This window comes from Anolis carolinensis, unplaced genomic scaffold (genome assembly GCF_035594765.1).
Source record: "Anolis carolinensis isolate JA03-04 unplaced genomic scaffold, rAnoCar3.1.pri scaffold_11, whole genome shotgun sequence".
NCBI classification, from domain to species: domain Eukaryota; kingdom Metazoa; phylum Chordata; class Lepidosauria; order Squamata; family Dactyloidae; genus Anolis; species Anolis carolinensis.
Genome location: NW_026943822.1, coordinates 3,003,635 through 3,029,426, shown reverse-complemented (window position 1 = coordinate 3,029,426; position 25,792 = coordinate 3,003,635). Strand labels below are relative to the sequence as shown.

The window sequence follows — 25,792 nt, the reverse complement described above, 5'->3', positions numbered from 1 at the left end:
GTTAAGCTGAAATAATTTCCCAGGTGTGTTTTCTTGGGCTGGCAGGAGATCATCCTTGGAGTATTTCCACGCCTGAAGGCACCAGGCTTTCCATAATTTAACTCTCTTTAATTTTTGGCCTCCAAACCCTTTGCCTTTTCTGCCCGAACAGCTGCTTCTCTTCCTGTGCTGTTTTGTTAGTGGTGCATTTCAAATCTTGCATTTAGTTTTTACAAATGGCAAACACAGGGGACCATGTAGCTCTTTGCGGGTGGTGAGGAATCCGAGCACTTCCTTTGCCTGGCTTGTTTACGAATTTAATTTATACTATAAATGAAGACCCCGGGGACTGCAGATTAGAACTAGATTTAGAGTTTAGAACTAAATGAACACAATAAAGACTGGAAAATGTAAACTCTTAACAGCGGGGGCGAGGGTAATGCTGCAGAAATAAATCACAAACCGGCATGGGATTGGACTGGAGCAGGCTGCTGACAAAGAGGGATGCATTTGAAATGCAAAGTTCTGACTTGGATCTCGGATGTGTCTGCGCCTGTGGACTTTCACAGATTGAAATATCTATATCTTATATCGTAAAAAGAGAGAAAAGCACATAACCGCTGACAGCAAAGACAAGCATAAATAGAAACTTGACAAAATATTGCTAATTGAAATGCACAAATCCTCTATTACCTTATAAAGCATCATGTTACATTGGCTACAGGTAGAAACAAATTATGCCAATGACAGCCCAAGAGAATTTACTGCACTAGCTTGCTTAACGTTCATTGGGAAAGCTGAACGTGAGTGATGCTGCTAAACTTGTGGCTGTGGCTATTTATTTATTTATTTACAGTATTTATTCTCACCCCGAAGGGGACTCAGGGCGGATTACAATGAACACATATATGGCAAAGATTCAATGCCAACAGACAACAACATACATTAGACAGACTCAGAGGCATTTTTAACATTTTTCCAGCTTCACGATTCCGGCCACAGGGGGAGCTGTTGCTTTACGGTCCAGTAGTGGCTGTACTTCCTCATTCCTTTCCTCGTGTTTTGCTTGCAATTTTATGGTGTTATAAATTAGCCTCCCGCATAAAGTGTCCCTAAATTTCCCTAATTGACAGATGCAACTGTCTTTCGGGGCTGCATAGGTCAACAGCAAGCCGGGGCTATTAATGGTTGGGGGCTTAACCCGACCCAGGCTTCGAACTCACGACCTCTTGGTCAGTAGTGATTTATAGCAGCTGGTTACTAGCCAGCTGCGCCACAGCCCGGCCCCAATACATTGGGTCGGGCTAAAGCAGGCATGGGCAAACTTCGCCCCTCCAGGTGTTTTGGACTTTAATTCCCACAATTCCTAACAGCCCCAGACCCCTTCCTTTTCCTTGTGGGAGTTGAAGTCCAAAACACCCGGAAGGCCAAACTTTGCCTATGTCTGAACTAAAGGGAACCTGGTCTCTTCTGAAGTCTAGGACAGTGATCCCCCAAAGTAGGCGCTACCGCCCCCTGGTGGGCGTTGGAGCAATACAGGGGGGCCTTGATGGCACCTATTAGGACACGGGGGCGGGGCCAGAGGAGGGGCGAGGCCTCTTCCCAAGTGCCGGAGACAAGGCTGAGCACCTGAGGGGCCTGTTAGGACACAAAGGGGGCGGAGCTAGAGGAGTGGCCGTGGCTTCTTTCTAAGAGCCTGAGACAGGGCTGAGCCTCTATACCTCTCCTGAGAGGCCTTTTAGGACTAAAGGGCAGGGCTAGGAGTGGGGGCGGGGCCTCTTCCCAAGAGCCAGAGATAGGGCTGAGCCTCTATACTTCTCCTGAGAGGCCTTTTAGGACTAAAGGGTGGGGCTAGAGGAGTGGTTGTGGCTTCTTCCCAAGAGCCCGAGACAGGGCTGAGCCTCTATACCTCTCCTGAGGTGCTTGTTGGGACTCAGAGGGTGGAGCTATGGAAGGGGGTGGGACCTCCTTCCAAGAGCCTGAGACAGGGCTGAGCCTCTATACCTCTCTTGAGAGGCCTCTTAGGACTAAAGGGCGGGGCTAAAAGCGGTGCACTTCCCAAGAGCCTGAGACAGGGCTGAGCCTCTGTATACCTCCCCTGAGGCACTTGTTAGACCAGAGATTCAGCCCCATCACTTGGGAAGAGGCCCCTCCCCCTCCCCTAGCCCCACCCCCTATCGCAGGACAGGGATAGAAGCTCAGCCCTGCCTCAGAGCTCGTAACTCTGCCCATCCGAGTCCCGGCCGCCCATTTGTGGCCCCGCCCACCTCCCCTCCCAGCCCTGCATCTTGGACTGGGGAGAGGCTCAGCCCCACCCTCTTGTGCAAGAGCCATGCCCACCTCTCTAAGCCACGCCCCTTTCCAGGGGGCACTGAGTCATATTTTTTCTGGAAAGGGGGCGGCTCTATAAGTGGAAAAGTAGGGGCAACAAAAACCATAAGGTATAAACAATAACCTAATCATAATAATAATAATAATAATAATAATAAACTTCATTTGGATCCCACCCTATCTCCCCATGGGGACTCAGGCCAGCTTCCAACATAGTAACAGGCAAACATTCAATGCTTATATAAGCAATGCAGAGCTAGATATAGATCTATAATTATAGATACTAATTTCACATATGCATTTCCCCCTGAAATGTTTGCAAATCCCCTCTGTGTGTGTGCATTTCCCCTACAATATTTGGAAGCCCTATATATATATATGTGTGTGTGTGTGTGTGTGTGTGTGTGTGTGTGTGTTCATATTTAGCTAGACATGTCTATATATATTTGTGTGTTCATTTCCCCCCTGTAATATTTGCAAGCCCTATATATAGGTAGGTAATAATATATTCATATCTATCCAGACATCTCTCTTTATATAGATATTTGCAGAGACTTGCAAACATATGAGGGTAAATTCATATATAAAAATAATGTATATGTATGGCTACATATACACAGGTACATGAATCTATATGTATAAAGGATTTGCAAAGACCTGCAAACATATGAGGGGAAATTCATATATAAAATTAATGCATATAGATAGATACACATATTAAGGTACATAGAGATGGCAAAAGCTTGCAAGGGGTTAATGCCTATATATCTGTAGGAGAGTTTAACAAATATTTCAGGGGAAAATGCTTTCATGTGACCATTCTTGTACCGGTTTGCACTTTTTACCTATGTCAACTTCATAAAGACACAGGGTCTATTCCCATCCCAAATTGCACTTCCAAGAATTTGCAGCACTTTATCAGTCACCTCGTGTTTACAATATTTATATGGTGCACCTTACCCAGTCTACTTTTACAACCTCTCCGTTTTAATCCATGTTTTTATTAGTTCTTGTCATTTGTTTTTATTGGCTAATGTTTAAATTTTTATAATTGTGCATGTTTTTTGTCTATTGTTGTGTTTTATATTGCTATTGTTTTTATTCGGGCTTGGCCCCATGTAAGCCGCCCTGAGTTCCCTTTGGGGAGATAGAGGCGGGGTATAAAAATAAAGTTGTTATTATTATTATTACTATTATTATTATTATAAGATTAATGAAGATATATTTTTCTTCTTCCTGACTTGCAAGGGCGTCTTTCTCTTTTCAAAGCATTCCCTTGATTAAGAGCGAAGGAGGCTTTGCAAAAGAAAACACACTGATAAGGGAGGAGAAGAGAGAAATAGATCACATATTGCAAGCAATAGCCTGCAGGCTCTGTTGCTGGCCTTGACCCGATTATAACCCGGGGAGGCTTTTTCAGCTCACAAATAAGGGCTGAAAAACTTTTCGAGTATATACGGTAATTAAAATCTGTATAATTTAGCAGAAAGGTCACCGTATTGCCAGTGACAACGATCCTCAGTGGCATCAAGGCTAAGGAAGACCCTGTAGACCAGGGGTCCCCAAACTAAGGCCCGGGGGCCGGATGCAGCCCTCCAAGGTCATTGACCTGGCCCCTGCCCTCAGTTTTAGACTTAGACTCCCCCAAAGTCTGAAATGACTTGAAGGCACACAACACAACAACAACAACAACAACAATCCTACTTAACTTGACTGTCTCATTGGCCAGAAGCAGGCCCACACTTCCCATTGAAATCCTGATAGGTTTACAATATGTTGGTTAAAATAGTTTTTACTTTTAAATATTGTATTGTTCTTTCATTTACTAATACTGTGCTATGGTAATAATATAATATATTGTGTATACATATTGATAATATTATAATGTAATACAATATAATACTTATTTATTTATTACAGTATTTCTACCCCACTCTTCTCACCTAATAGGGGGCTCAGTGTGGCTAATAATAATAATACAATATAATAATATTGTATAATATAATATTAATTATATATTATATATTAAATGTAATATTACTACAGTGGTCTCGCTTATCCAAGGTTCTGGATTAGTCAAGGCATTTTTGTAGTCAATGTTTTCAATATATTATGATATTTTGGTGCTAAATTCGTAAATACAATCATTACTACATAGCATTACTGCTTATTGAACTACTTTTTCTGTCAAATTTGTTATATAACATGATGTTTTGGTGCTTAATTTGTAAAATCATAACCTAATTTGATGTTTAATAGGCTTTTCCTTAATCCCTCCTTATTATCCAAGATATTCGGTTATCCAAGGTTCTGCTGGCCCGTTTAGCTTGGATAAGTGAGACTCTACTGTATATATTTTTCTTCTTCCTGACTTGCAAGGGCGTTTTTCTCTTTTCAAAGCATTCCCTTAATTAAGAGCGAGGGAGGCTTTGCAAAAGAAAACACACTGATAAGGGAGGAGAAGAGAGAAATAGATCACATATTGCAAGCAATACCCTGCAGGCCTTGCAAAAGAAAACACACTGATAAGGGAGGAGGAGAGAGAAATAGATCACATATTGCAAGCAATAGCCTGCAGGCCTTGCAAAAGAAAACACACTGATAAGGGAGGAGAAGAGAGAAATAGATCACATATTGCAAGCAATAGCCTGCAGGCCTTGCAAAAGAAAACACACTGATAAGGGAGGAGGAGAGAGAAATAGATCACATATTGCAAGCAATACCCTGCAGGCCTTGCAAAAGAAAACACACTGATAAGGGAGGAGAAGAGAGAAATAGATCACATATTGCAAGCAATAGCCTGCAGGCCTTGCAAAAGAAAACACACTGATAAGGGAGGAGAAGAGAGAAATAGATCACATATTGCAAGCAATACCCTGCAGGCCTTGCAAAAGAAAACACACTGATAAGGGAGGAGGAGAGAGAAATAGATCACATATTGCAAGCAATAGCCTGCAGGCCTTGCAAAAGAAAACACACTGATAAGGGAGGAGAAGAGAGAAATAGATCACATATTGCAAGCAATACCCTGCAGGCCTTGCAAAAGAAAACACACTGATAAGGGAGGAGGAGAGAGAAATAGATCACATATTGCAAGCAATAGCCTGCAGGCCTTGCAAAAGAAAACACACTGATAAGGGAGGAGAAGAGAGAAATAGATCACATATTGCAAGCAATACCCTGCAGGCCTTGCAAAAGAAAACACACTGATAAGGGAGGAGAAGAGAGAAATAGATCACATATTGCAAGCAATAGCCTGCAGGCTCTGTTGCTGGCCTTGACCCGATTATAACCCGGGGAGGCTTTTTCAGCTCATAAATAAGGGCTGAAAAACTTTTCGAGTATATACGGTAATTAAAATCTGTATAATTTAGCAGAAAAGTCATCGTATTGCCAGTGACAAGGATCCTCAGTGCCGTCAGCGCTAAGGAAGACCCTGTAGACCGTCTGGAGCCGAGAAGAAGTGCTCTCTGTTCGTCTTGAGGAGACTCGCTAAATGAACGAACGATTTGACCTGGCATAAGGCAACTGCATATGTTTTTGTTTTTCCTAACACATTTTTGGGGCTTTAAGTTTGTAGTGCTCCCTATCCTCCCTCTTGCAGACTAAATTTAGATGTTGTTTCTGAGCTTATTTATAGTCTTTACTTCCTGGGGAAGAAGAGCCAACTCTATGCAAGAATCAAATATGCTTCTGACACTATATAGCGATGGTTCTTGGCATGAATGAATTGTGTTCTGTCTGGACGAGGGGTTGAAGGATTGGCATGGTTTCTTAAAGGGACGGCGCAAGTTCAGGACGTTGAATCATATCGGCAGCATGTGTGGAGGAAACACATGAGCCATTGGGCAGATGTTTCTTCATTTCTGATTTAAGAGGCATTGTGAGACGGTTACGACTGCAATGCATAATTGCTTGGAGCAATCAATTCAAAAACCATTTTTATGGACTAAAATTGTGGCAGACTTTCAAAATTAATATTAGGTATTTTAATAGAGGAAAAGGGAGGAAGCTCCAACAGGTGGGGAAAGACACGTTTCACGACAATAATGGCATCTATCTCCGCTCAATATGTTCCAAGCACAGTGGAAACTTCATCGGGAGAATGTCTAAATAAATATTTTAAAAAATTCTCACTAGGTAATTATATACATAAATCATGATGCATTCAAGAAAGCCCAATGGCAATAACCCAATGAATAATTGAAAGGGTCTTTTTAAAAATGGAAACAGAACAACTCTGAAATTTAGGCAAACAAGGAAACAAAACTTTTAAAAGATTCATAATGCAAAGCTATGTATATTTGCTTAGAAGTAAGAACTACTGTTTTCATTGGCTCTTTTTCCGGAGCAAGTGTGCTTAGGCTCACATCTATCTATACCATATACAGTAGAGTCTCACGTATCCAACACTCGCTTATCCAATGTTCTGGATTATCCAACGCATTTTTGTAGTCAATGTTTTCAGTACATCATGATATTTTGATGCTTAATTTGTAAATACAGTAATTACTACATAGCACTACTATGTATTGAACTACTTTTTCTGTCAAATGTGTTGTATAACATGATGTTTTGGGGCTTAATTTGTAAATGCATAACCTAACTTGATGTTTAATAGACTTTTCCTTAAAGCCTCCTTATTATCCAACATATTCGCTTATCCAACATTCTGCCGGCCCGTTTATGTTGGATAAGTGAGATTCTACTGTAGATGCAGGGCTGCGAGGGGAGGTGGGCGGGGCCACAAAAGGGCGGCCAGGACTGGGATGGGCGGAGTTACGAGCTCTGAGTCAGGGCTGAGCTTCTATCCCTGTCCTGCAGCGCCTGCCAGGACACAGGGGGTGGGGCTAGAGGAGGGGGCGTGGCCTCTTCCCAAGTGCCTGACGGGTCTGAACCTCTATACCCCGCCCCCGTGTTCTAACAAGTGCCACAGGGGAGGTATACAGAGGCTCAGCCCTGTCTCAGGCTCTTGGGAAGAGGCCCCTCCCCCGCCCCTAGCTCCGCCCTTTAGTCCTAAAAGGCCACTCAGGAGAGGTATAGAGGCTCAGCCCTGTCTCATGCTCTTGGGAAGAGGCCCCGTCCCCACCCCTAGCCCCGCCCTTTAGTCCTAAAATGCCTCTAAGGAGAGGTAAAGAGGCTCAGCTCTATCTCACGCTCTTGGGAAGAGGCCCCGCCCCCACCCCTAGCCCCGCCCTTTAGTCCTAAAAGGACTCTCAGGAGAGGTATAGAGGCTCAGCCCTATCTCACGCTCTTGGGAAAAGGCCCCGTTCTCACCCCTAGCCCCGCCCTTTAGTCCTAAAAGGCCTCTCAGGAGAGGTATAGAGGCTCAGCCCTATCTCACGCTCTTGGGAAAAGGCCCCGTTCTCACCCCTAGCCCCGCCCTTTAGTCCTAAAAGGCCTCTCAGGAGAGGTATAGAGGCTCAGCCCTGTCTCAGGCTCTTGGAAGGAGGCCCCAACCCCTTCCCTAGCTCCGCCCTTTGTGTCCCAACAAGAGCCTCAGGAGAGGTATAGATCCTCAGCCCTATCTCATGCTCTTGGGAAGAAGCCACGCCCACTCCTCTAGCTTCGCCCCCTGTGTGTCCTAACAGGCGCCTCAGCTGCTCAACCCTGTCTCTGGCACTTGGGAAAAGGCCCCACCCCCATCCCTAGCCCCGCCCTTTAGTCCTAAAAGGCCTCTCATGAGAGGTATAGATGCTCAGCCCTGTCTCCTGGTGAGAATGAAACTGGGATGTTTTAAATGTATCTGGGAAAAATGGGATTGCAAAGTGATCTCCAACACTGGTCCTGTCATGTTGGGACACTTGGAGAGTACGTTGATGCCTTGTCCCGCATCACTCCATGAAGTCATTTTGATCTAACCCTGCATCTCAAAGTGTCATGTATTTGCTGCTTTTTAAGTCTTACCGTCTGGAATGAAGCACTGCAGTGCTGTTCCTGTGGCAAAACAGTAACGGCTCTGGCAAAGTTGTCACGGCCCTAAGTCTGTTTTTATGCCCGTGCACCTGCGAAGGGCAGATGGCTTCCTGAGGGTCTTGCTTCCAAGTCTGCATCCCCAATGAGACTCAGGGGGGTGATTTGGATCAAGCATATTCTCTTGGCAAGCACAAAGGACAATGAACAATAAGTTCATGCCATACACACTCCAGAAATGCAATTCTTATGTGATTCGACGTTGGCGCCGGCTGTTAGCAAGAGATCAAAAACCCCAAGTTCACATATTCTCAAATGGCTCCTTTAACCAGAACAGCAGACAGATGGGACGTGTCTTTGGTGTCTGACGGTGACTCAAGCTTGCTCAGTCTTGCATCCTCCAGAGCCGAAATTAACATTTTACGACACAGGCAGAAGCCTCATTGCAAAACATGTAGTGACAGGGGGAAATTCTGGCGGGGGGGGGGGGGGGGCTTTCCTAGCGGCTTGGCATTTTTAGGGGGCATGGTCATTTTATTCTAGAACTGGTCTTACTTAGAGAGATGCCTGCCACAGATGTGGGTGAAATGTCAGGAGAGAATGCTTCTGGAACATAGCCATACATCCCGGAAAACTCACAGCAACCCAACTTAACTCTTTTTTTTTTTCCATGTACAAATAAGTGTTAAGTTGGGTTGCTCTGAGTTTTCCGGAATGTATGGCCATATTCCAGAAGCATTCTCTCCTGACATTTCACCCACATCTGTGGCAGGCATCCTCAGAGGTTGTGACTTCAAAGCTTCTGAGGATGCCTGCCATATACTGTATATACTCGAGTATAAGCCTAGTTTAGGACTAAAAAAGCCCCCCTCGGCTTATACTCGGGTGAGGATCCTGGTTGGCTTATATTTGGGTCAGCTTATACTCGAATATACAGGAGAGTCTCACTTATCCAACATAAACGGGCCGGCTAAACGTTGGATAAGCGAATATGTTGGATAATAAGGAGAGATTAAGGAAAAGCCTATTAAACATCAAATTAGGCTATGATTTTACAAATTAAGCACCAAAACATCATGTTAGACAACAAATTTGGCAGAAAAAGTAGTTCAATACGCAGTAATGCTATGTAGTAATTACTGTATTTATGAATTTAGCACCAAAATATCACGATATATTGAAAACATTGACTACAAAAATGTGTTGGATAATCCAGAATGTTGGATAAGTGAGACTCTACTGTATTACATTTATTATTTTACTTTATTATTATTACATTTATTATTGTACTCTGTTATTGTTGCTACTACAGTAGAGCCTCACTTATCCAATGTCCGCTTATCCAACATTCTGGATTATCCAACGCAGTCAATGTTTTTGTAGTCAATGTTGTGATGTTTTGGTGCTGAATTCATAAATACAGTAATTATTACATAGCATTGCTGCGTATTGAACTGCTTTTTCTGTCAAATTTGTTGTATAACAAGATGTTTGGGTGCTTAATTTGTAAAATCATAACCTAATTTGATGTTTAATAGGCTTTTTCTTAATCTCTCCTTATTATCCAACATATTCGCTTATCCAACATTCTGCCTGCCCATTTATGTTGGCTAAGTGAGACTCTACTGTACTTCCTCATTCCTTTCTGCACGCTGCTGGCAGTTTTATGGTGGTGTAAATTAGTTAAATTAGCCTCCCCACATAAAGCGGTACCTAAATTTTCTACTCAACAGATGCAACTGTCTTTCAAGCTGCTTAGGTCAACAGTGCGCTAGGTTGTTAATGGTTGGGAGCTCAATCTGACCCGGGCTGGCTTTAAACTCATGACCTCTCGGTCAGTAGTGATTTATTGCAGCTGGCTACTAACCAGCTGCTCCACAGCCCGGCCCATAGTCTTTATGTTGTTTCTGGAGAGCCTGCATCCTTATTTCTAGTTCACTATCAAGAAATACGCAACTCTTCCTTACTGTCTCAGCTGGCACCCGTCCTTAGTTTTTCTTTCGGATGCTCTTTGTTACAGATTGGGAACTTAGAAGACTACTACCACTTTCATCACAGCAAAACCATTAAAAGGTCGACATTCAGCAGCAGAGGTCCACACAACTTCCTAAGGACGGATCCAAAGGTAAGTCTGTTATTTACCTTGCAGAAGCGGAGCGTGACTGCAGCCGTTGGCTTTTGCCTCCGTCTACAGGCAAAAAGTAACAACAATAATAGAGTAAAATAATAAATGTAATAATAATAATTAATAGAGTAAAATAATAAATGTAATAATCTATATATATAAAAGAGTAATGGCATCAGGGCAGCAGACAAAACAACAAAACTACAGGCCCCTCAAACTCGAAATTTGACAACACAACCCATCATCCACGCCTCTAGGTTGATACCACAAAAAGAAAAGAAAAATAAAGTCCTAATTAGAGGAAGAGGAATAATTGTTTTTATCCAATTGCTGCCAGTTAGAAGGCTAAGCTCCGCCCACTTGGTCTCCTAGCAACCCACTCAGCCCAGGGGACAGGCAGAGTTAGGCCTCACTTAGGCCTCTTCCACACTGCCTATAAAATACAGATTATCTGATTTGAACTGGATTATACGGCAGTGTAGACTCAAGGCCCGTCCACACAGCTATATAACCTGTTTATAATCTTATATTATCTGCTTTGAACTGCATTATCTTGTCTCCACACTGCCATATAATCCACTTCAGTGAGCATTTTATCCAGCTGTGTACAAGGGGCCTCATATAATCCAGTTCTAAGGATAATATAAGATTATAAATATACAGTAGATCAGGGGTCCCCAAACTAAGGCCCGGGGGCCAGATGCTGCCCTCCAAGGTCATTTACCTGGCCCCCGCCCTCATTTATAATATAATATTTTTATATCAGTTTTAATAATAAAATATATTGTATATACATATAATATTGATAATATTATCATTTTATACAATATAATACTAATAATAATACCATATAATAATATTAATTATATGTTATATATTACATATAATATCACAGTATAGTGGTATAGTTCAGTATAGTAATATATAATACTAATATTGTACTATGCTAATAATATAATATATTGTATGTACATACAGCTGCTCTGAGTTCCCTTTGGGTTGAGAAGGGTGGGATATAAATGTAGTAAATAAATGCAGTAAATAAAAAATTAATTTTAGACTTAGGCTCGGCCAAAGTCTGAAATGACTTGAAGGCACACAACAACAACAATCCTAATTAACCTGACTATCTCATTGGCCAGAAGCAGGCCCATACTTCCTATTGAAATCCTGATAGGTTTATGTTGGTTAAAATTATTTTCATTTTTAAATATTGTATTGGTCTTTCATTGTTATTGTTGTTGTTTTGCACTACAAATAAGATATGTGCAGTATGCATAGGAATTTTTTTTTTCAAATGATAATTCGGCCCCTCAACAGTCTGAAGGATTGTGGACCGGCCCTCTGCTTTAAAAGTTTGGGGACCCCTGCAGTAGAGTCTCACTTATCCAACATAAACAAGCAGGCAGGAGGTTGGATAAGTGAATATGTTGGATAATAAGAAGGGATTCAACTACAGTAGAGTCTCGCTTATCCAACGTAAACGGGCCGGCAGAACGTTGGATAAGCGAATATGTTGGATAATAAGGAGAGATTAAGGAAAAGCCTATTAAACATCAAATTATGTTATGATTTTACTAATTAAGCACCAAAACATCATGCTACACAACAAATTTGAAAGAAAAAGTAGTTCAATACGCAGTAATGCTATGTAGTAATTACTGTATTTACGAATTTAGCACCAAAATATCACGATATATTGAAAACATTGACTACAAAAATGGGTTGGATAATCCAGAATGTTGGATAAGTGAGTGTTGGATAAGTGAGACTCTACTGTACCACCAATTCCTCAATACTTTATTTCCCATACCACCATACTTCGCCACAGCAACGCATGGCTGGGCATAGCTAGTAATTAATTAATAGAGTAAAATAATAAACATAACAATACCAATAATGCTAGAGAAAAATAATAAATATACCATATATACTTGAGTATAAGCCGACCTGAATATAAGCCCACCAGGACCCTCACCTAAGACGAGGAAGTTTTTTTTTCAGTCCTAAAAAAGGGCTGAAAAACTAGGCTTATACTCGAGTATATACAGTACCCCTTTTTTACTTTCCTTTCACACCATAATAAATACAACATTAAGGATCCGGTGCCAATTTCTGTCAATTTTCGGAAAAGAGTTGGCTAACAATTCCTCCTCGGTGTTGAGTTTCAGAGCCTTAGGGAAGCTGGATAAACGCTTGGCACGGTCGGGAGGGACAAATCCATATCTGCAGGAGAAAGGCAGGTGCTTTCGTCTGCGTTGACTCCAGCCAAATAAATGTTCATTCATTCTGTTGGCATTTACCTAGCTGGGCTGATTTAAGCTCTGGCAAATAAAATAAGATAAAATTTAAAAAAAGCACTTGGTGCTAACTTGGACTCATAATTCATAAGTACGTTTCTACAGTAGAGTCTCACTTATCCAACATAAATGGGCCGGCAGAATGTTGGATAAGCGAATATGTTGGATAATAAGGAGGCATTAAGGAAAAGCCTATTAAACATCAAATTAGGTTATGATTTTACAAATGAAGCACCAAAACATCATGTTATACAACAAATCTGACAGAAAAAGTAGTTCAATACGCAGTAATGCTATGTAGTAATTACTGTATTTATGAATTTAGCACCAAAATATCACGATATATTGAAAACATTGACTACAAAAATGCGTTGGATAATCCAGAACGTTGGATAAGCGAGTGTTGGATGAGTGAGACTCTACTGTACCTTGCTTTAGCCAATTGCTTCACTGTTTAACAGGTGTATTTAATACCTAAGCATGAATATGCAGCAGGGATGAGAAAAGAAGGCTTTCCATACATAAATAAGCCGTATTTGTCGCTCATAGCCTACATTTCTCGAATAGAAACCAGGACACTTGTGGCCAAGCAATAGCAGAGTGTCCGTTTTATGATTTATTGTATTTTAATAATGTTTTTACCAGTATTTTTATTACTTCCATGTTAATGTTTATTTTCATTTGTGTGTGGTTTTGCCGTTTGATGTGTTTTATGTTCCTCATTGTATTTACAGTAGAGTCTCACTAATCCAAGCCTCGCTTATCCAAGCCTCTGGATAATCCAAGCCATTTTTGTAGTCAATGTTTTCAATATATCGTGATATTTTGGTGCTAAATTCATAAATACAGTAATTACAACATAACATTACTGCGTATTGAACTACTTTTTCTGTCAAAATTGTGGTATAACATGATGTTTTGGTGCTTAATTTGTAAAATCGTAACCTAATTTGATGTTTAATAGGCTTTTTCCTTAATCTCTCCTTATTATCCAAGATATTCGCTTATCCAAGTTTCTGCCGGTCCGTTTAGCTTGGATAAGTGAGACTCTACTGTATTTGGGCTTTTGCCCCATGTAAGCCACCCCGAGTCCCTTTGGGGAGATGGAGGCGGGGTATAAGAATAAAGATTATTATTATTATTATTATTATTATTATTTTATTATGACACAGCAAACAAGATAGATATGCTGGGTTTCGTATCACAAAATCACACGTCGAACACTTCCCAAGTGTCTAGGACTCTGTGAAGTATATTATTATTATTATTATTCTTATTATTATTATTATTATTATTGTATTGTATGACACAGCAAACAAGATAGACATGCTGGATTTCGTTTCACAAAATCACAAGTCGAACACTTCCCAAGTGTCTAGGACTGTATGATGTATTTTCGGATGATGCGTGCAGATCCCAGTCAGGTGGCCTTTTGCAGTTGGCAGATTGTGATTTTGTCAATGTCTATTGTTTCCAAATGCTGGCTGAGATCTTTTGACACGGCACCCAATGTGCCGATCACCACCGGGACCACCTGCTCTGGTTTCTGCCAGAGTCTTTGAAGTTTGATCTTGAGGTCCTGGTAATGGCTGAGTTTTTCCTGTTTGCCTCAACACCAAGCTAGAGGCAGCAGCCAATCGGAATTCTGGCTCCTGACTGGCTCAGCCAATCAGCTGTCGCCACATGCCTTTCCAGTCAACTCACTCCATTATGGTGTCTTTTTACAAACCCTCACAAAGATGGGCAGCGGGGCTAGGTGTTTCTTTCCCCATGCTTTGATTCAAGATAGATAAGGTCACATTTTGATAGGACAAAATAAATTCAAATCAGATTTGAAAGGATGTCAAATTGAGAAGAGGGCCTGCTCGCTAGAGATTACAATATGGAGTAATGGATGCAAACTGCAGGAAAAGAGATTCCACCTGTACGTGAGGAAGAACATTAGGAGGAACCATGATTTTTGGATGAGCGCATGATACGTCTGATGCATCTTGTTTCTGTCAGGGGATGATGGGTAGCAGAGTGAAATCCAAAAATTCACCATCCCGGTCTTCACCTCCTTCTCTCCAGACTGTCTCCCCGTGTGGAAAAACAGCACTGGACAAACACACTCCAGCAGATGAGGGTTCGGTTGGAAATCCAACGGCAATCAATCTTTATTTACATTTCTATATACAAAATAGAGTAAATCAATCCTTCTCCCATGAGTGCTCACTGAAGCGACTCATGCACACACAGCACACTGCTCTTCTGCTCAGGAAACTCCTCTGCATTCCACAGGAACAAGAAAGTAAGTCCTGGTCAAAACAAACTTGACCCCATTGGTCCTGTGATACATCAATCATAGCAGACTCTCATTAACTCCATAACTGCTGAAATGCCTTGCTGGAAAAACTAACACATAAGGCATTTCTAATAACCCAGATTTATTTTAACATTTCACAATACACAATACCCTGACAGTTTCTCCACAGTCGTGACGGACACATCCATTGAAAAGGTCACGTCTGGTCTATCCCACCCGGGGATTGCCACTTATTATTACTGAAATTTTACTAATCCCTGGATAGGAAACCTCTCTTGCTGCAATTCCTTTGAAGGCTCGTTGAATTCCCTCCGGGACTCTTCCTACCTCGGCGCTTAATCCCAGATTTTATGGTTGTTTTTCCCCGAAGAAACCATCCTCGCAGAAGCCAGAAACAGAAACAAAATTAATTTCCCCCCCTGCACTTTTGCGGTGCGGTTTTACATCTATTCAGTGGAATTACCGTAATCCGGTTCTGTTGTATTATGAATAAACATTTTTTCCCCCTTAGCTTCATACTTTCGGTCTGCTGCGTGCTTATAATCTGATTTATCATTAAATGTTTTGGAAAGGAGTCTTTCCAGCTGCGGAACATCTGCTCTGTCAACGCTATTCGAGATTGTTTGGGAATATTTTATCTTGACCTTCGTTTTCGAAACTCACATTTGTTTTGGTGTTTGTGTGAAACAAATTGTTGGCATTTAATAGACTAACAATTCCATTGCTCTTTGAAAGTTTGCCCCGATTGCAAAAAATAAACGAAGAAGGCTGGCTATCACAAAGGGAGAAACTATTCATATTTCACCAGATGAGTAGCTGATGTTTTCCAGCTTTATTCTTAGGCTTTTGGTGGCTCAGCAGGTTAAACTGCTGAGCTGCTGAACTTGCTGACGGAAAGGTTGGTGGTTCGAATCCAGAGAGCTGGGTGAGCTCCCGCTGTTAGCCCCAGCTTCTGCCAACGTAGCAATTCCAAAACATGCAAATGTGAGTAGATCAATAGGTACTGCTCCGGTAGGAAGGTAACGGCGCTCCGTGCAGTCATGCCGGCCACATGACCTTGGAGGTGTCTACGGACAATGCCGGCTCTTCGGCTTAGAAATGGAGATGAGCACTGACCCCCAGTTGGACACAACTGGACTTAACGTCAGGGGAAAACCTTTACCTTTGGGGCTATAATACTGTACTCACTTACCTGAGAATAATTCCCATTTACCGTATATGCTCGAGTATAAGTCGACCCGAATATAAGCCGATGCACCTAATTTTACCACAAAAAAACTGGGAAAACATTGACTCCTGTATAAGCCGAGGGAGGTAAATTTCAGAAATAAAAATAGATACCAATAAAATTACATTAATTGAGGCATCCGTAGGTTAAATGTTTTTTAATATTTACATAAAACTCAAATTTAAGGTAAGACTGTCCAACTCTGATCCAATCATTATTCTCTTCTTCTTCAATGTAAATGTGCTTATGTATCCTTTTAATAATAATAATGGAGTAAAATAATACGTGTAATAATAATAATAATAAATACAGGAAAATAATACAAGTAATAATAGAGTAAAATAATAAATGCAATAATAATAATAATAATAATAATAATAATAATAATAATAATAATAATAATAATAATAATAATATAATAAGATGAGAGTGAAAGAATAAATTCAACAACAGGATACTCTGCCATTATTACTTTGCACTTTATTGACTACTTCGGCTGAGAAACTACTTCTCCCATTTTGAAATATTCTGCACTTTGGCCCAGATCCGTGTTTTAGTCTCCTGTTTTTAACATTTCATGTTGTATGTTGATTTTTATGATGGTTTTATTGATGTTGACGTTTTATTGTTGGAAAATTTGTTTCATTGTTTTATTGCTGTATGTGTCCGGCTAGGCCCCCTTGTAAGCCGCCCCGAGTCCCTTTGGGGAGATGGGGCGGGATATAAAAATAAAGTTATTATTATAATTATAAATGTATTATTATTAATAATAATAATAGAGTAAAATAAATGTAATAGCAACAATAACAGAGAAAAATAATAAATGTAATAATACCAATAATAATAGAGAAAAATAATAAATGTACCATATATTCTCAAGTATAAGCTGACCCAAATATAAGCCAACCAGGACCCCCACCCGAGTATAAGCCGAGGGGGGCTTTTTTAGTCCTAAAAAAGGGCTGAAAAACTAGGCTTATACTCGAGTATATACAGTACTTCTGCAGCACTTGTTGAGCAAGAATGATAGGATTACACGGCTGATAAGATGGCAAGGTATTTGCTCCTTAAAATAAGAACAGTGGCCAGGAAGAAAGGAGGCTTTCATGCGGTTGCACCTTTGTAATTCCTTTCCTCAGGAGACCTATCAAGCCTCTTTATTCTAATGGATTAGAAGAAAACCTTTTAAATGTTGCCAAGACTACAGGCTAACATTTTTAAAGAAAATATACCACGAATGGTTGGGTCTTCTGTTTTTACAGCTACAACAGGCTCCTTTTGCTCTCTACATATTGTATTTATCGTGTGATAACAGTCGGAACTCCACATTTGTGACTTGACTTTTTGCGGAGTTGATTATTTGTATATTTTATTTCAAATGTTCCCGCTAGGCATCTTGAGATCCTCTAGCTGTGAGGTTCTCTTCTTCCAGTTGTCTTGTGGGTTAGTCTTCCACAGAAGAAAGCACCAAGACACACGCTGGTAGATTCCAACAGGTTTTATTGTACAGAATACCAGAATCTTCTCTGTAGCCCATTTATATAGGGGCTCTCACATACCATAGGGTAATTGAGGTTTTTTGGCTGGCCCGTTTTATGGCTGGCATCTGTTCTTTGTCAGTGCTTGCTCTGTGTCCGGAGATGTCATACGATCGGAGATCATGACAGCGTCCTTGAGATCTATTCTGGAAATGAACACCTGAAGGTAAGCATCTGTCATGATCTCCGATCTTATGACATCTCTGGACACAGAGCAAGCACTGACAAAGAACAGATGCCAGCCATAAAACCTCTGGTATGCGAGAGCCCCTATATAAATGGGCTACAGAGAAGATTCTGGTATTCCGTACAAATTGTGAGGTTCTCTTCTTCCAGTTGTGCTGTGGGTTAAGTCCTCCAGAAGAAAGCACCAAGACACACGCTGGGTAGATTCAACAGGTTTATTGTACGGAATACCAGAATCTTCTCTGTAGCCCATTTATATAGGGGCTCTCACATACCAGAGGGTAATTGAGGTTTTATGGCTGGCCAGTTTTATGGCTGGAATCTGTTCTTTGTCAGCGCTTGGTCTGCGTCGGGAGATGTCATAAGATCAGAGATCATGACACTAGCATAACTCTGTGGTCAACTTCCTAGAGGTCCTCCTATATCAGCAGTTCTTAGCCTTCCTAATATCGCGACCCCTTAATACACTTCCTCTTGTTGTGGTGACTCCCAACCATAACATTAATTTGCTACTGTTATGAATCGTAATGTAAATATGTAATATGCAGAATATACGAGGGCTATCCAGAAAGTAGATTACGTTTTGGAATTAAAAATGAACAAAGTATAGGAGAAAACATCTACCATATGCAGTTGAAAGCCACACCCAAATACCACTTCTCAACATAGTCCCCATTGAAATCTAGGCACTTTTCATTACGATAAAAGAGTTTGGAAAGTCCTTCCCCACCAAACTTTGCTGCTTGGCTTGCGTCCTCAACCAGGCGGGCGTTCCTTCCTGCAGCTGCGCATGTACATGCGCTCAACTTTCCCCCATGCTCGTCCTGGATCGCTCTTCTGTTTGCATTTCTCTCCTGTAATATTTGCAAGCCCTATATATCTATATTCATATATATCTTCTGTTTTGCAAATGCTTGCAAGGAAGGTTATGGCGACCATTTTTTGGGACAGGAAAGATGTGCTTCTTGCAAAACCTTAGAAGAGCGATCCAGGACAAGCGTGGGGGAAAGTTGAGCGCATGCACATGCACAGCTGCGGGAAGGGACGCCCGCCTGGTTGAGGACGCAAACCAAGCGGCAAAGTTTGGTGGGGAAGGACTTTCCAAACTCTTTGATCGCTATGATAACTGCCTAGATTTCAATGGGGACTATGTTCATTTTTAATTCCAGGACAAGTGTGGGGGAAATTTGAGCGCATGCACATGCACAGCTGCGGGAAGGGACGCCCGCCTGGTTGGGGACGCAAGCCAAGTGGCAAAGTTTGGTGGGGAAGGACTTTCCAAACTCTTTGATCGCTATGATAACTGCCTAGATTTCAATGGGGACTATGTTCATTTTTAATTCCAGGACAAGCGTGGGGGAAAGTTGAGCGCATGCACATGCACAGCTGCGGGAAGGGACGCCCGCCTGGTTGGGGACGCAAGCCAAGCGGCAAAGTTTGGTGGGGAAGGACTTTCCAAACTCTTTTATCGCTATGATAACTGCCTAGATTTCAATGGGGACTATGTTCATTTTTAATTCCAGGACAAGCATGGGGGAAAGTTGAGCGCATGCACATGCGCAGTTGCGGGAAGGGACGCCCACCTGGTTGAGGATGCAAGCCAAGTGGCAAAGTTTGGTGGGGAAGGACTTTCCAAACTCCTTGATCGCTATGAGAAGTGCCTAGATTTCAATGAGGACTATGTTGAGAAGTGGTATTTGGGCCTGGCTTTCAACTGCATATGGTAAATGTTTTCTCCTATACTTGGTTCATTTTTAATTCCAAAGCGTAATCTACTTTCTGGGTAGCCCTTGTAAATGTGTTTGCAAATGAGTCTTTGTAGCTTTTCAAAACAAAACAAAATAGTTCACCATTGTTTCACTTTATATATATATCTAGGTGAGATGGCTGCAGCAGCAAGAGGTGAAACGAAGAGTCAAAAGACGCGTCCGACGCAACCCCAATTTTGCTTCCTTCAACGACCCGCTCTGGCCAGAAATGTGGTACATGGTAACTATACACTTGTGTGTGTGTGAATGAGTGCATGCATGCGCAGTGCACACAAGCTATCGAACTAGCTATGAAAATATTTTCAGCCTCTTAACTCATAGGGTGTTTCAACCGGAATACAAGTTGGATTAAGTTCGGAGAAAGCCTTCCAATAATCTATATATATAAAAGAGTGATGGCATCACGGCGACCCACAAAACAACAAAACTACAGGCCCCCCAACCTCAAAATTTGACAACACAACCCATCATCCACGCCTCTAGGTTGATGCAACAAAAAGAAAAGAAAAATAAAGTCCTAATTAGAGAGAGAGGAATAATTGCTTTTATCCAATTGCTGCCAGTTAGAAGGCTAAGGTCCTCCAACTTGGTCTCCTAGCAACCCAAAAAAAATATAATAAAAAACACTAAAAAATTAATACAATAAAATACTATAATAACAGAAAATAACTAAAAATAATACAAGAAAATAATAAAATATAATAAATAAAAATATAACTTACAATAAAATTAATTAAAAAAATGCAAATAACGTCAAATAAAAATTACACAATTTTTAACCAATACCACCACCACTTTGCCATAGCAATGCGTGGCCGGGCACAGCTAGTGAACTTATAGTGAACTTAAGGTATCATGGAGTTTTCTTGGTGAGATTTGTTCAGAGTGCATTTACCATTGTTTTCTGCTGAGATAGTCTTGGCTTTTTAGCCGTCCTGCTTTCTGGGTTAGTTCTGTGTGGTGCAACACTTCTAGTTGTGGGGAATAAACATCTAGCAATTGCGCTTTTTTTTGCTCAGCATTGTGAAGACAACGACAGCGAATGCCGGTCAGAAATGAACATCATGGCAGCCTGGCAGCGGGGATATACTGGGAAGGATGTCGTCGTAACCATTCTCGATGATGGGATAGAGAAAAATCACCCGGATCTTGTCCAGAACTATGTAAGTAAAGACCCAACTTGGAGACTGTGTACATATACATCACTTAAGAAAGTCGGTGTGCCTTCGCATTCCTTCTTGACATTTGGAACAAGAAGCAGAAATAATATGGAGAGAATAGCGATAGGTTACGACATCCCAAAGTATTGGCAGAGCTTATCTATATATGTATAAGGGTAATGAAATTTCGGCCTAGGACAAAACAACAAAACTACACATCCCAGAAACACTAAACTTGGCAGCACAACCCCTCATCCATGCCTCTACGTTCATACAACAAAAAGAAAAGAAAAATAAAGTCCTAATTAGAGGGAGAGGAATAATTGTTTTTATCCAATTGCTGCCAGTTAGAATGCTAAGCTCCGCCCACTTGGTCTCCTAGCAACCTACTCAGCCCAGGGCACAGGCAGAGTTAGGCCTCACTTAGGCCTTTTCCACACTGCCTATAAAATACAGATTATCTGATTTTAACTGGATTATATGGCAGTGTAGATTCAAGGCCCTTCCACACAGCTATATAACCCATTTATAATCTTATATTATGTGCTTTGAACTGGATTATCTTGAGTCCACACTGCCATACGATTCACTTCAGTGTGCATTTTATACAGCGGTGTAGATATATAATCCAGGTCTAAGCAGATAATATAAGATTATCAATATACAGTAGAGTCTCACTTATCCAACATAAACACCCCGGCAGAATGTTAGATAAGTGAATATGTTGGATAATAAGAAGGGATTCAGGAAAAGCCTATTAAACATCAAATTAGGTTATGATTTTACAAATTAAGCACTAAACATCATGTGATACAACAAATTTGACAGAAAAGGTAGTTCAATGCGCAGTAATGCTATTTAGTAATTATACCACCATACTTCGCCACAGCAATGCGTGGCCGGGTCTATATATGCGTAGCTAGTCTATATATATAAAAAATTTAATGTGCATTTTTCCCATGGAGTAAAAAACAAAACCACTGAACCAAATCACACCAAATTTGGCCACAAAAGACATAGTCATCCAATCTATGTCTTTCAATCAAATAAACCTAGAAAAAATAAAAATTACAGAGGATGAGGAAGAGCCGTTCTCCCCCTGGCTGCCAGTCAGAAGGGTAGGCTCCGCCCCCTTCGTGTCATAACAACCCTCTCAGCCACAATGGTGCCGGGGGGGGGGGGGGGGGACAGGCAGGGTTCACTGAGGCCTCTTTCACACTGCCTATAAAATACAGCTCATCTGATTTGAACTGGATTATATGGCAGTGTAGACCCAAGGTCCTTCCACACAGCTATATAACTCATCAGACTGCCAAGGCAGATAATCAACAGTATCTGCTTTGAACTGGATTATCTTGAGTCCACACTGTCATATAATCCAGTTCAGTGTGGATTTTATACAGTTGTGTAGATGCTGCCTCATGTAATCCAGTTTTAAGCAGATAATGTAAGATTATAAATATGATATATAATAATTACTGTGGTATAATAATAAAGAACAATATAATCTCTAAAATTAGGACAGTAAAGAAAGAGCAACACTCTGAATACAGAGAAATTGGGAATTCCAGAAAGGAAACAATCAGGGCCAGCTAACACCTCCCAACAAAAGATTCCCCCAGGGAGGAGGCAGCTAGGCTTTGAAGCTGAAAGGCCATTACATGATAATCATTCTGGCTAATTGCAGCATTCATACTTGCCTCCAATAGACAAAAAAAAGGAACACCCAGAAATATTGTATATTTACAAGCTTTAGGAAATACAGTAGAGTCTCGCTTATCCAACGTAAACGGGCCGGCAGAACGTTGGATAAGCGAATATGTTGGATAATAAGGAGAGATTAAGAAAAAGCCTATTACACATCGAATTAGATTATGATTTTAAAAATTAAGCACCAAAACATCATGTTATACAACAAATTTGACAGAAAAAGTAGTTCAATGCTCAGTAATGTTATGTTGTAATTACTGTATTTACGAATTTAGCGCCAAAATATCACGATGTATTGAAAACATTGACTACAGAAATGTGTTGGATAATCCAGAACGTTGGATAAGCGAGTGTTGGATAAGTGAGACTCTACTGCAACATAAACCTCAGTACTTTATTTCCCATGCCATCACACTTTGCCACAGCAACACGTGGTCGGGCACTGCTAGTCTATTCTTTAAAAAAAAACATTTTTATTTAGACAAGCTTTAATTGTAGCATCTTTAAATTATGGAGCTGTAAGTTGTGCTTGTGCAGGCATGACACTTTTTAGATCAACGTTTTAAAAATGTTTTGCCTTTGATTGCACTAGGACAAGGGTCCCCAAAGTAAGGCCCGGGGGCCGGATGCGGCCCTTCAAGGTCATTTACCAGGCCCCCGCCCTCATTTATAATATAATATTTTTATATCAGTTTTAATAATATAATATATTGTATATACATATGATATTGATAATATTATCATGTTATACAATATAATACTAATAATAATACCATATAATAATATTAATTATATGTTATATATTACATTTAATATTACAGTATAGTGGTATAGTTCAATATAGTAATATACTAGCTGTGCCCGGCCACGCGTTGCTGTGGCGAAGTCTGGTGTTATGGGAAATAAAGTATTGAGGAATTGGTGGTAGTTAAGATAAAGGGTAAAGGTTTTCCCCAGACATTAAGTCCAGTCGTGTCTTACTCTGGGGGTTGGTGCTCATCTCCATTTCTAAGCCGAAGAGCCGGCGTTGTCCGTAGACTCCTCCAAGGTCATGTGGGATGACTACATGGAGCGGCGTTACCTTCCCGCCGGAGCAGTACCTATTGATGCACTCACATTTGCATGTTTTTGAACTTCTGGGTTGGCAGAAGCTGGGGCTAACAGTAAAGGCTCACTCTGGTCCCCCAATTCAAACCTGCGGCCTTTCAGTCCAGAAGTTCAGCAGCTCAGCGCTTTAACACGCTGTGCCATCAGGGGATATTATTTCCTAAAGGTTGTGAATATATAATATTTCTGATTGGTTTTTTTTGTTTGTTGGAGGCAAGTATGAATGCTGCAATTAGGAAAAATGATTAGGATGTAATGGCCTTGCAGCTTTAAAGCCTGGCTGTTTCCTCCCTGAGTGAATTTTTTGTTGGGAGGTGTTAGCTGGCCCTGATTGTTTCCTGTCTGGAATTCCCTTGTTTTCAGAGTGGTGTTGTTTGCGATATTTTATGTGCTTCTACTGTCTGTGGCCCTGAGAAAACAGAGGATTTGCCAGACTTTGATGATGGGAATACTTTGTTGGGATGTGTTAGCTGGCCCTGATTGTTTCCTGTCTGGAATTCCCCTGTTTATTTACTGTCCTGGTTTTAGAGATTATATTGTTCTGCATTATTCTATCCCAGTAATTATTTCATATTAAAGAAGAATCTCACTTATCCAACATTCGCTTATACAATGTTCTGGATTATCCAACGCAGTCTGCCTTTTCATAATCAATGTTTTTGTAGTCAGTGTTTTAAATTCATTGTGATATTTTAGTGGTAAATTTGTAAATACAATACAGTAGAGTCTCACTTATCCAACATAAACGGGCTGGCAGAATGTTGGATAAGCGAATATGATGGATAATAAGGAGGGATTAAGGATAAGCCTATTAAACATCAAATTAAGTTATGATTTCACAAATTAAGGACCAAAACATCATGTTAGACAACAAATTTGGAAGAAAAAGTAGTTCAATACACAGTAATTCTATGTAGAAATTACTGGATTTATGAATTTAGCACCAAAATATCACGATATATTGAAAGCATTGACTACAAAAATGCGTTGGATAATCCAGAACGTTGGATAAGCGAGTGTTGGATAAGTGAGACTCTACTGTAAATACTACATAGCATTACTGCGCATGGAACTACTTTTTCTGTCAAATTTGTTGTATAATATGATGTTTTGGTGCTTAATTTGTATAACGATTACCTAATTTGATGTTTAATTGGCTTTTCCTGAATCCCTTCTTATTATCCAACATATTCACTTATCCTGCCGGCCTGTTTACGTTGGATAAGTGAGACTCTACTGTATATTTCTAATCTTATATTATCTGCTTAGAACTGGATGATCTGAGGCCCCTTCTTCACAGTTGTATAAAATGCACACTGAAGTGGATTATATGGTAGTGCGGAGTCAAGATAATCCAGTGCAAAGCAGATAATATAAGATTATAAATGGGTTATATAGCTGTGTGGAAGGGCCTTGAGTCTACACTGCCATATAATCCAGTTAAAATCAGATAATCTGTGGAAGAAGTCTAAGTGAGGCCTAAATCTGCCTGTCCCCTAACTGAAACCTGGCTGTCCCTTGGCTGGTTGCTAGGCAACCAAGTGGGCAGAGATTAGCCCTCTAAACTGGCAGCAATTGGATAAAAACAATTATTGCTCTCCCTCTAATTAGGACTTTATTTTTTTCTTTTTGTTGTATCAACCTTGAGGCGTGGATGATGGGTTGTGTTGTCAAATTTTGAGGTAAGGGGGCCTGTAGTTTTGTTGTTTTGTGAATTGCCGTGATGCCGTCACTCCTTTATATATATAGATAATGCTAATATTGTGCTATGCTAATAATATAAAATATTGTATGTACATACAGCTGCTCTGAGTTCCCTTCGGGGTGAGAAGGGTGGGATATAAATGTAGTAAATAAATGTAGTAAATGAATAAATAAATAATTTCGGACTTAGGTTCGCTCAAAGTCTGAAATGACTTGAAGACACACAACAACAACAACAATCCTAATTAACCTGACTATCTCATTGGCCAGAAGCAGGCCCACACTTCCTATTGAAATCCTGATAGGTTTGGGTTGGTTAAAATTATTTTCATTTTTAAATATTGTATTGGTCTTTCATTGTTATTGTTGTTGTTTTGCACTACAAATAAGATATTTGCAGTGTGCATAGGAATTTGTTTGGGTTTTTTTTCAAATGA

At 40.6% G+C, this 25,792-nt stretch overlaps 1 protein-coding gene across 1 annotated transcript in view; it reads left to right on the top strand.

The window, feature by feature from the left end:
- pcsk6 (proprotein convertase subtilisin/kexin type 6) overlaps positions 1–25,792 on the top strand; it is a 330,770-nt gene that overhangs the window by 20,515 nt on the left and 284,463 nt on the right. The window contains 3 exon segments of the mRNA XM_062963634.1: positions 10,244–10,348; positions 19,784–19,894; positions 20,694–20,837. Of these exon segments, the coding sequence (XP_062819704.1) occupies positions 10,244–10,348; positions 19,784–19,894; positions 20,694–20,837 (360 nt within the window).